The 12,661-nt window shown below is 35.4% G+C and overlaps 2 protein-coding genes across 2 annotated transcripts; one reads left to right on the forward strand and one right to left on the reverse strand.

Moving 5' to 3' along the window:
* The first annotated feature begins 250 nt into the window (after positions 1-250).
* LOC132267169 (peroxidase 17) lies at positions 251-2,158 on the forward strand. Its single transcript, XM_059768248.1, has 3 exons — positions 251-649; positions 758-949; positions 1,389-2,158. The coding sequence occupies exons 1-3, from the start codon at positions 293-295 to the stop codon at positions 2,013-2,015; spliced, it is 1,176 nt and encodes a 391-aa protein (XP_059624231.1). The 5' UTR covers positions 251-292; the 3' UTR covers positions 2,016-2,158.
* A 3,412-nt stretch (positions 2,159-5,570) lies between these two features.
* Positions 5,571-9,198, reverse strand: LOC132267170 (small ribosomal subunit protein eS6). The gene is made up of 6 exons (XM_059768249.1): positions 9,058-9,198; positions 8,881-8,945; positions 6,847-6,904; positions 6,649-6,757; positions 6,236-6,508; positions 5,571-6,031 (listed from the first exon to the last, which is right to left on the reverse strand). Exons 1-6 carry the CDS (start codon positions 9,061-9,063, stop codon positions 5,793-5,795), a joined length of 750 nt encoding a protein of 249 aa, XP_059624232.1. The 5' UTR covers positions 9,064-9,198; the 3' UTR covers positions 5,571-5,792.
* Positions 9,199-12,661: the final 3,463 nt, after the last annotated feature.

Here is a 12,661-nt window from a genome sequence, read left to right on the forward strand (position 1 = left end):
AAACTGGAACTGTAGTGCCATCCACAGCAGATCATACTCCATTAAGTGGGTCCAATTAGTTGCAAAATCACAAAACAAAGCCACATAATCATGAGATCATTGTGGGTGCCGCACTGGTGTGACTCACTTGATCCATCAACAATATTTGACTAATACGATATAGGAGTATAAGTATACATATATAGGCATATATATATATATATAAGTCGGTCACACACAGACACACCACACAGCCAATTGGCCTATGTTGTCTCCCAATGTAATAACAAAACCCTGTCATCTGCTGACAACCATGCAAAGGGAATTTGTTTCTATTCCCACAACCATTTTTTCCCCCAACCCATACATGATACGTGCACTTGAAAGAGAAGTTCAAGAACCCATTCACAACACACCTAGTTGGACCATTTTCAATTCCACCCAAAACCAGTGCCCAAAAATGTCCCCTGCCCTCCTCCTCCTCCTCCTCCTCCTTGCCTCCACCATCTCCGCCGCCACCGCGGCAGCACAACTCTGCCCTGGTTTCTACACCGAGACGTGCCCGGAAGCCGAGCTGATTGTCAGGGGCGTGATGAAGAAAGCCATGGCCAGGGAACCCAGAGATGGAGCCTCCGTTATGCGCTTGCAATTCCATGATTGCTTTGTTAATGTAAATAACATCACAAAAACTACTACTCAGTCTACTCTAGTTCCTTTTTTATTTTCTGATTTTCAATTGGGTGTTTTTTTTTTTTTTTTGAATAATTAATTTTTACAGGGTTGTGATGCTTCTCTGCTGCTTGATGATACACCAAACATGCTTGGTGAAAAACTTTCCTTGTCTAATATAAATTCACTAAGATCTTATGAAGTTATCGATGAAGTCAAGAAAGAGTTAGAGAAGGCCTGCCCTGGAATTGTTTCTTGTGCCGATATCATAATCATGGCCTCTAGAGATGCTGTTGCTTTGGTAAGTATTGTCCACATGTGTGTGTGTTTGTGTGTCTTATATATACAAACACATAAAAAAACCTGGCATCGGGGCTTTTGCCCCTTGAAGATTGATTGCTAGATGTTTAGATAAATTGGGTTTTTTTTTTTATTAAACTTCAACTTGATCACGAGACTCATGACTTTGCCTTAAAATAATCCTAAAACTGAGTCTATTGCATAATAGTAGATTAGAAAGAAAGCAAAGTAGATATGCACAAATGGTTTACTTTATTTAAATTGATTTGGTAGTCATCATCTTGTCACTATTATAATCCCTCTTTATTGATTTTATTAGATATGATTTGAATTTAGTAAATTAACCCCAAAAAGTTGTGACAAAAGGGAAATTTTGGCCAATTATGACCTCAAATTGATGATATTTTAGTATTTCACTTTATTTGTTTGTGTTGAAGCAGAGTGGAGGACCTGATTGGGAAGTGAAATTGGGAAGGAAAGACAGCTTAACAGCCAGCCAAGAAGACTCAGACAACATCATGCCAAGCCCAAGAGCAAATGCAAGCACCCTCATTGATCTCTTTGGCAGATTCAATCTCTCAATCAAAGACCTTGTGGCCCTTTCTGGTTCACACTCCATTGGCAAAGCTAGGTGCTTTTCCATAATCTTTCGGCTCTATAATCAATCCGGTTCTGGCCAGCCTGACCCAACCATTGAGCCAAGGTTCCGAGAAAAGCTGGACAAGCTGTGTCCAATTGGTGGGGATGAGAATGTGACGGGAGATTTGGATGCAACGCCTGAAATTTTTGATAACCAGTACTTCAAGGACTTGGTCCATGGCAGAGGATTTCTCAATTCGGACGAAACCCTATTCACAAACGCGCGAACTAGAGGATTTGTGAAGCTGTTTAGTGTTGATGAAGGTGAATTCTTTGATGCCTTCATTGAAGGGATGGTTAAGATGGGTGACTTGCAATCAGGGAGGCCAGGGGAGATCAGAAGGAATTGCAGGGTGGTGAATAGGTCTCCTATGGAAAAGATTGAAGGCTGGAAGGGAAAGGAAAGTTACATAATTAGAGCCATTTGATGGAATAGGAAGGAAGAAGGAAAGTTGAGACGGAATTGTTCAAATGTCTTCATGGTGGACAAATGTTACATGAACTTGGATTATTAGTATTGAGATTATTACAATCAATCTTGAGAATAATATCAAAAATTTTATTTCAAATTTATTCTCTGAATTATTTCTTCTTCCACCACTCTTCCAAACCCTTTAAATCATTGAAATCAATGAGTGAGAGCCATTCAAAAAAGCATCCATTTATATGATTTTATTACAATTAGTTGTAAATAAGTGAGAGCCATTTTAAAAAGTGCTAAAATCCACCATATATTAAATGGCTTTTTCTTTTTTCTTTTTTATTTTAACAATATGAAAGAGGGAAATGACCAGCACTCCCCTTTTGTCACATGACTCTACTTCACTTTTTTTCTAATAATAATAATAATAAATAGTAAATGACAAATTGTCCATTAAAGCACACCTAAGCTTCACAATTCCAACTAAACTCTACTTTTAAGGACGGAATGTCATTTTTATTTTTAAAAAGAAAAAAAGTTGAAGTACAAGAAAATAAAACCGTGCCTTCATGGGCTAGCTAGCTCCAATAGTTTAGGAGTTGGACGTCAGAGCTCCTCGTATAGAAGGTCTTGTGTTTGACTCTCAGGATCGAGCCTGCACGGGCTAGCTCCAATAGTTCGGGAGTTGGACGTAAGAGCTCCACGCATAAGAGGTCTTGTGTTCAACTCTCCCTGAGGCAAGAAATCCGGATTTAACTGATTAGTGTAGTTTGTGAGCAATTGCACATAATTAAAGTTTACCAACAAGTTTAAAGAGTTGGTGATTGAGAGGGTTTCCACGGCATCCAATATATATATATATATATATATATATATATATATATATATATATATAACTACAGTGTTCATAATACATCCTATGGGGAATAAAATGCATTCAATACATTAACCACATAGAATTTCAATGACAATGACTCCCATATAGTAGGGTCAATGCCACTACAATTTGATGTCCAATTTTCTTATGACGATCAAAGTCTATTAAATATTTCAAACCTATGAGACAGGGAGGTCAAATATAGTTATATATATAAATATACTTGAATTATAACTATATATATATATATATATATATTATAATTCAAGCACGGAGATGTTATATAATTGATGGGTCCTGCAGTTCAATAACGCTATATAAAGTCAATGTCATTATGCTACTGAATTGACCACTCTTATGAATAACCAATTAAAAGACAAAATAGTTAAATACTGTATTCAATATGTTGTTTCATTGGTAATTTGTTCGATAAGTGACAGTGTTTTGATATGATTATCTATCCTACTATACATGTAGTTTTATGAAAACAGTGAGGGTGTGTGTCACTGTCATTGTCACTGGTTTTCAGTAAATGTGTCCAAAGGCTGAGCCTGCCTCACTCCACTCTTTCTGAAGCGAGGACCACCTCTTCTGCCAAGAAACATGAGGGAGAACCACCCACCCTAGCCTCATTTCACACATGTCCAAACCTCATTATTTATCATTCTTGTCTTTATTTCGTATACGTTTTATCTTTAACTATATATAGATATGACTAGATTTAGCTTTTTCTTTTATAGGTAATATCTACATAATGTTTAGTTATCACATCAAATAAGAAAATAATAATAATAATAATAAATAGCACTACCACAAAGCATGACAATTAATTCAATATATGAATTGACAATTATTAAAAGGTAAAGTTTTGACCAATTACAATTCTAAATTTAAACGGGAAGGTTTGCATAGCCATTTCATAATATACTCTTATACTATGATAGTAAAGATGGATTCTCGAAACTAATTCAAGTTTTTAGATTGGGCTTTCCTATGCTACTGAATGTGGTCAAAGTTTGAAGTAAAAAGTAAGCCTTTGCTTGATTGCATCTCATAAAACAAATGACAAAAACTGAAAATTTTGTTTTGAATCTGCTTGTGTGCTCTACTAAAACCTGTTTGGTTCAGATTTTGTTTTTAGCGAGTTTTATTTTAACCCGAACCCAAAACAAAATAAATGTTTTGTTATATAATGTTTTGAATAGTAATTGGAAGCACATTTAGTAACGTTCATTTGTTGCAAGATTTTCAAAAGTAAAAACATAAAAATATATTTAGTAAAAAAATATAACAAGTTTGAAAAACATAATGGTTAGTTTCAAAATGTCATTTGAGAGTTTCAAGACATTTTTTTTTTTTTTTTTTTTTTACTGTCCTTCAAAACGTGAAACATGTAAAAACACCAAATTAGTGTTTCGATTTTTTACCACTATTCACGAAACGTTTTGGCACAGTGAAAAACATAACATCCACTGCTACCGTACCCAAAAACACCAAAATCAGAACGCATACACCAAACATGCCAAGTTACAAGAGGGTTTTAGGAAAAACATATGGAGTTCTCTGAGTTTTTGAAAAGAGTTCTTCAAAATTAAGCTCAAAGTCAAAACACTAGAGAACTGCCCCGGCTGAACAAATGCAGGCAAGCCATAAACTTCCCATCTTGCCGTTAACTCGAACACTACTTGGCAAGGGTAAATGTTTGTTAAAGCTTGGAGATTCAACTCAAATATTTTCCATTACAGTAAAACCTAATTGGGAATGGAGGGATTAATCAGAGTCCGGGGGTATTTCTCCTAGACACGATTCGTGTTGTATGGCTGGGGTGAGACAGGTTATGGAATCGAACTCCTCCCCTCCTCTTTGAGGAAGGGGAGGTTATACCATTGGGCTATACAACGTTGGTTCCGTGAACGTTACGTTGCACAGAATGAAAATATAATTCAGTACCAAATTGAAAAACCAAAGGGTGAAACCCTTTGGCTAAGTACCCAGCCTAACAAGACTGAGGCCCACCCGAATATGGGAAGATCGAGGTGTTCAAGTCCTAAAAATATCTCACATCTATATCCCACACTTCCATTAACATTCAAACAATAATCCAGAATAACACAATTGGAATTCAACACCACAATACAAAAAACAACTGTACAGTCAATTGATAAATTTGCAGAAGTTCAACGAGCCAATAAATCTCTAAAATTATAATTGGAAAAGGGTTAAATATTCCTATGCTGATAGGACACAACTACATACAAGTTTAGATACATAGACACAGGAGGGGCCTTACCAGACTTTTTTTCGAACTTCTTAAACCCTTCCAGACCATCAATTTAACCCTCAAAATGCCTAACTGTTTGACAACATACGTGGAGTGGAGTGAGGAATTCAAAACTATATGCAAAACTAATGGAGCATAGTTAAACACTTAAAAAATTGATAATCTAAGCCATATTTTAGCCTTCGAAATAATGAAACTAAAAGAAGAAATATTAAATTAAAATTAAAAAAATTAAAAAAATAAAAAGATCAGCATATCTGTTAAAACTGAATCCAGTGGCCAGAAAAAGACTACAATTTTTTTTTTTTTTCAATGAAAAGTATGGGGGAGAGAGAGAGAGAGAGCAAATATTAATCAAAGATCCAATCAAACAAGATGATGCAAAGTATTTAAAGAGATACACATAACCAGAAGATGCAATGTATTTAAAGAGATACACATCCAATGACAAAATGAATTAAACAAAATCTAAAGAACGCATTACATGTGGAGCAATTCAAACTCTCTCAGTGAGGTCCCAAATAAACTAAGACATCTAAAGATCAGTCAATATCACCTCAACATATGAATGTTACTCGAGAATAACATCAAATATTACTAATAAACCAGAGATTTTACCCAGTCATCTAAGCTGTGACAGATGGCTTAGAGGCAGCAGAGAGTCTGGATCTCTTCTTCGCCAAACTCTCACTGCGACGTTCACGCTGCTCCTTCAACCTGGAGGCAAGAAGCTTTTGGTACTCAGCCGCCTCGGACTTGGCCTTCGCAATTCTCTTCTTCTTATCAGCAATCCTAGCTCGCTTCCTCTGCAGAGTCAAGGGAGTTACCAGCCTCTGTATTTTTGGAGCTTTGCTACATTTCTTCCCTGTTGTCAGCACAAATGACATAACATTTTTATAACATAACCAAATAATAACTAAATACCTTTATACAACCATCTAATATTCATTTGAGTAAATTTTCCACCACTCTTCAGAAATAAAAATTTGTTAATATGAGTGATTTTTCTTTGTTTTGATCTCTGTGAAAGTCCATAGACACCACAAAATAGATGACTGACAAAACTCACCAGATTTGGTTGTGAAAGTTCGACGATATGTGTTAACGTACTTCCGAACATCATCCTCCTTGGAAAGGTTGAAGAGTTTTCGGATCTTTGATGCTCTCTTTGGACCTCTCATCCTTGGTTTCTCAATGTCAGTGAGTCCAGGAAGGTCACTATCACCCTTCTTAACAATAACTAAGTTCAAAACTGAGAGATCAGGGCTAACAATACATCCACGAACAGACTTCCTTCTACGCTCTCCATTTCGCCTACCATATCCTCGGAAGCAAGGGGTACCTGTTGTACACGCATTCAATTATTCAACTTCACTCCCAGGAGAAGAAAAATCAACCAGGTAACCATCCACAAGATTCAATTCAATCACACAAGTGGATGCACAAAGAGACGAAAAAGAAAGATATTCACATTCCACCAACCTCGGTGAAGCAGAAGACGAACACGGCCTGGAGTCAGCACTCCCTGCTTCATTGGAAAACCTTGCTTATCACAGCCTCCCATTATTTTGAATACATAGCCCTTGAATTCCTGACAAATCATTAGAATGGATTACCATATCATCTTCCACAAACGAAAAATGAAGAAATCACGAACAGAAAGAAGTAGCAAAATCATACCTCACCCAAAGCATCTCCGCTGACCTCTTGTGAGATCCTTTTGTCATAAAAAGCTCGGCTGCATCATCAAAATTGATAATGAGATAACGAATATATGATACAAACTACCAACTGTTCATTATTTAGTTATTTGACAGTAAAGTATAAATTAATAACACATCAGTTCATTGTTGCAAATTATGAATCCAATACCTGATGATAAGATAACCAAGATATTTGATACAAACTATACCAACTATTCATTGTTCAGTTATAGCAAAGTTTAAATTAATAATCATCAGTTCATTGTTGCACATTATGAATCCAATGTCTTCTGATGTATATTCCAAATGCTAATAGAACACCTAGTCAAGGAACTTTGCAAAATCATATGATATACAAGATTAGGGCTGCAAATGAACCGAGCTGTTCATGAATGGCTTGAGCTCGGCTCGTTAAAAGATTAGCTCGGGCTCATTCATTTAGAAAACAGCCTCAGTTCTTAAGTACGTTTAGTAAACAAGCCGAGCTTGAACAAAATTGAGCTCAACGCGTTAGGCTCGTGTGAACATTAGCCCATATGATATACAAGTTTGGCCCAACTCATATCATTTCATTAATAAGACCCAAAGGGTTATAATTCATTAACCCAATAGCCCATCATCCAGATAAGATTCCATCTCACCCATTAGATTTTAATCCATCTAAGTCATTGCTTTTGGTAATGTTAGGAGATAAGAATAAACCCTATAACTAGAAGAATACAGCAGCATATACTCTTCAGCTCCACCGCAAAATCTCACCAACAGCCCTCCACAAACCCCACAACTCCTCTCTCTCTCTCAAACAGGTCAACACTGCTACATAATCCAGTTGGCAGCCCTCCATCAGCCATACATCTCTCTCTCTCTCTCTCTCTCTCTCTCTCTCTCTCTCAAACGGATCTCAAGGTGGAGCTACACTGTAACATATCTCTATAGTTTCTAAAATCCTAAAACCTTGTAAGGTTTGATTTTATGTTGAAATTGTTTTCTGTATTTCTTCCTTTTCTTTCTTGTTGGGTATTGAGATATGATATCATGAAAGAGACGACGGTCAAAACATTTTCTTTGATGGGTCAGTCAAAATTTTAACGATCAATTCAGGTCCATCAATAACAATCTGACCCATCATATTATATGGGTCGATGGGTCAAATAAATTACCCAACAAGCTTAAACCAACATGAAAATGGGTCAACTAAATGGATCATCCTAACAAATATATACAAACATGGATAAATACCACAAGTGATATACATTAACATAGATAGATATGAAGTAACACATGCCAAAATATCAGGGAATCTTCAAGACACCACCCCTCCATTGAGTCTATACAAGCTCATGGGTGAAGAAAAACAATTAAAGGCACTGACAATATACTGAAGCTCTCCCAACACCCCCAAGCTCTAAACATGTAAAACAAGCACATCAAAAATCAAAATAGCGTTGCTTTCATTGAAGATTCAATCCAATTTAATATAAAGAACTGTACCAATGAAGGAGATCAAATAAAGGGAAATATCTATTATTTGTTTACAAACCATAGTACCAAGGATTGTATCCAATTTAATTATTTTGTAAGGAATATTAGGTAGTCCACCAACATGTATTATTTTTTATAAAATAAAAAACAAAAGAGAATAACTATCTCGAATTCAGATGATCTTGAAATGGTTTGAATGACACTATTTCAGATCATATCAAGCAAATGTCCGTCTGATTCAACCCTGCCTTCTACCTCACCAAAATCACCCTGATATCCACAATTTCAACGCAAAATGCTAAGGAAATCAACTTGAGAGGTAAAATCTAATTAAACCCGTCACATTTTTTGTCCATCATATGAACAATTAATCTAAAATGTCTAAATTAAAAACAATAAACTCTTACCAAACTCAACACTGTATATCACAAACATCTTCCACTTAACACAACTAAACTAAAGAAACAAATACATGATTTGTGTGACGTAGATCAAAAAAACAAAAACAAAAAAAAGGAGCTTTTCTTACAGCTTCTGGTCATCGTCGATCTCGAGCTTCTTCTGACACCCAGTGGTTGGATTTGCTATATTGAACTGAAAACAAGAAAAACAAAAGGAACAAAAACAAAAAGAGAGAGAGCTTATCAGAAAATACTGAGAGATGACAATCCAAGTTCGAATTTTAGGGTTTCTTTTCAGATCAGACCTTCATCTTCGATGGAACAAATGGGGGCCGAAATTGCCTTGCTCTTTCTCAGTGTTGCTGCCCCGTAACGATTAGGGTTTTGGAGGTGGCTTTTGGTACTTTATATAGCATTAGAAGTTTTTATAGGCTGATACGAAGAAAGATTTCATTACAGTGTTACCATGATCCTGGACGTACATGTAAATATGATGATCATGACCAATTTTTGCGTATTGAACCGCATGTTTGTAAATGGCAAAATGGAGTCATTTGTCCGAGCATGGGCCCATTCTTTTTGGGTTTTGAATAGGGCCTGAGCCTGCACTTTGGCCTGGGCCTACATGTGTAGGGCGATGGGGGTTAGTAAGGCTCGGTTTGAGTGTAAAATATACTTCCAAAAATATTTTTTGTGTTATATATATATATATATATATATATATATATATATATATAATGGGGCTCACAACTATATTACACGGTAATGCAAATTGTATGGTGGCACCCAAAACAAGGAAACACGTATAATTAGTTTCTATTTTGTAAGGGCAGTTATGAAATTATATAAAAGTAACTTCATGTGCTACATTTGTGCCGAAAATGAGCCGAAAAGGACTGTCAGGGGGGTCAAATTGCACATTTATGATAGTTGTGGTACTGACTTACTCAATTTTGTAGTCCAATGGAGTAAAATGTTGATTTTTTATAATTAAGGGGGTTTTATGCTTTTTTGCCTTATCTAAATTAGGAATTTCATAATTTTTCTAACATATTAGTATTGATTTATCTCAAGTAGGGTTTTCATTATTTGTTTCTAGCTAAATGCATAATATTTCATTATTGTAAATGCTTAAGATGTAACAAACTTTTTTTTATGAAAAAGAATGGAATTGCCTGGATTTTGAAATAATGGTTTGCGAAAAAATTTAGAAACTGAAATGCAGAAATTTCTATAAAAGCAGTTGCCAATGGTTTACGTTGAAACAAACGGAGCCTAAAATAATCAAAACAAAATCTAGAATTTGCAGAAAAAGACGTTTACATTTCAAAAAACTATCAAAATGAACAAAATAACCCTCTATAAGTGGAATTCGAAGCACAAAACTAAAACAAATCAGTCAAAAATAGAAAGAAAATGTTAACTTTATTCGCAGAAACTGAAATCAATTGGCTCAAACCTCGATTGTTCTTCAAATACAAGAGAAAAATAAATTGTATCGATGGTCGTTGATGGTTATATTGAGCGGAAAACACAATGCCGCCATTGTCCAAATCATACATCCTCTCCTTATATAGACACCACATCTATTTCTAGAAGATCTTACACAAATATCTACAACTATACAAACTCCCTATGCTTGTAGAATCTTCTTTACACCCTAAACATATCTACAAGCTCTACAATATTTTAGAATCTTTCAGGCACTAGGAATCAACCCTTCTCATGCCATGCAGACTCCTTCTAAACGACTTCCTTGCGAGTCCAATTGGGGGCGCACCGCACAACATCAGAATCGTTTGTACACAATATGTGCGAGTACGTGCATAACACGTATGGAAATAGGTTGCTCTGATGGACCCTTGCAACAGACACATTGAATATATTCTCCTAGATAGCCTAATTGGTAATAACGTTACTATAAATTTGCATTAAAAAATATTTGGTCATTATGGCCCTATTTGGTATGTGATGTGTTTTTGGTGTCTCTATTCCAAACTCGTTGTAATGGCGTCTTTTAAGTCCAAAATATGCCATACAGACTCCTCCTAAGCGACTTGCTTACGAGTCCATTAGGGGGTGCATGACAAGTTGTTAATGCACAATATGCGTGACAAAAAAAATTAGTCACCAACAATATTAGAAAAGCTACAACTAAAACATAATCAGGTAATGCAACTAACTTGGTCCTGAAATTGTTCCATATCTATTTTCAGAGCTACCATTTTAAAGTATCATATGCCATATTAAAACTTGGCCTCTAAAATGCAAGACATTGGATATAAGAGCGCTGATCGAGAAAGACTCGACATGGTATTTTCATGGAGAGTTAGATTCTAGAATCTTTCTGAGTTGAGGATTCCAGAGAATTGGAATAGTGTATAGATTTTTAGATATTTTAGAAGAGAATTCTAACAAAGTAATATCAACTGCTGATTGAAATCTATTCTAATTGTCTATTAATAAGAAGGATAATGTCTATAAATATAAACAATGATTCATTAGTAAGACAACAAGTTCTGAGATGTTAGTTGAGAGCTAACTAAAGAGCGAGTAGCTTGCCTTGGTGCTCCACAAGTGTCTCTACAGTAATGGAGAAACATGTGACACCAGGTGGGAGGTTGACTAATGCTCATTATTTGAACTATATATAAAGTCTATTTGTCACAGTATTAAATTCAATGGAATTGAAAAGCTAACAATCCAAGTATTGAAATTATTCCACCAAAACTATAAGGCATCTATAAGCTTTTTTATATTTATAAGTCTGTGTTCAACAAAGTAAAGCATATTCACCATAGTGATGGAAGAATTTAATATTGTATTCAATTGTCGTCTAAAAGCTGCTGAAGCTTAGAAATTTCGTTCCTTGGTCTTGAATATATTTTTTTTTTAGTATTCTATCCTTATAATTTATTTATTTTCAGTAATATACCCATAAAATATTAAATTTGCCCCCCCTAAAATTACTAAAAAAAATGCACTATTGCCCCCCAAAATTCATTTTTGCCCCCTTACCTTACATCCTAGTTTCGTCCCTGCATCCTCTCCTTATAGACATTCTATTTATCTTCTAGAACACTTTACACAACTATTTATAACTTTACAAACATCCTATGCATGTAAAATCTTTTTTACACCCTGAACATATCTACAAGCTCTACAATATTCTAGAATCTTTCAGACATTAGAAATCAATCATTCGCATGCTATGCAGACTCCTCCTAAACGACTTGCTTGCGAGTCCAATAGTGGGCGCACCACACAACATTAGAATCGTTTGTGCACAATGCGTACGAATGCGTGCACAACACGTATGAAAACAGGTTGCTCTGACGGACCCTTGCAACGAACACATTGAATATTTTATCTTAGATAGCCTAATTGGTGAGGACGCTACTATAAATTTGTATTAAAAAATATTTGGTCATTATGGCTCTGTTTGGTATGTGATATGTTTTTGGTGTTTCTGTTCTAGGCTCGTTATAATGACATTTTTTGAATCCATAACATGATATGTAGACTCCTCCTAAGTGATTTACTTGCAAGTCCAATAGGGTGTGTTTGACAAATTGTTAATGCACACTTTGCGTGAAAAAAAAAAATTAGTCACGAATAATATTGGAAAAGGTACAACTAAACATAATCAGGTAATACAACCAACTCGGTCCTGAAATTGTTCCATATCTATTTTCAGAGCTACCATTTCAAAGTATTATAAGCCGTATTAAAGTTTAGCCTCTGAAATGGAAGACATTTGGACATGCGAGCGCTAATTAAAAAAAAACTCGGCTTAGCATCTCCATGGAGAGTTGGATTCTAGAATCTTTCTGAATTGAGGATTCTAGAGAATTGGAGTAGTGTATAAATTTTTAGATATTTTAGAAGAGAATTCTAACAAAATAATAT

This window comes from Cornus florida, unplaced genomic scaffold (assembly GCF_030987335.1).
Source record: "Cornus florida cultivar Cherokee Brave unplaced genomic scaffold, ASM3098733v1 CherokeeBrave_3.0.0_Hap2_Chr07, whole genome shotgun sequence".
Taxonomy (NCBI): domain Eukaryota; kingdom Viridiplantae; phylum Streptophyta; class Magnoliopsida; order Cornales; family Cornaceae; genus Cornus; species Cornus florida.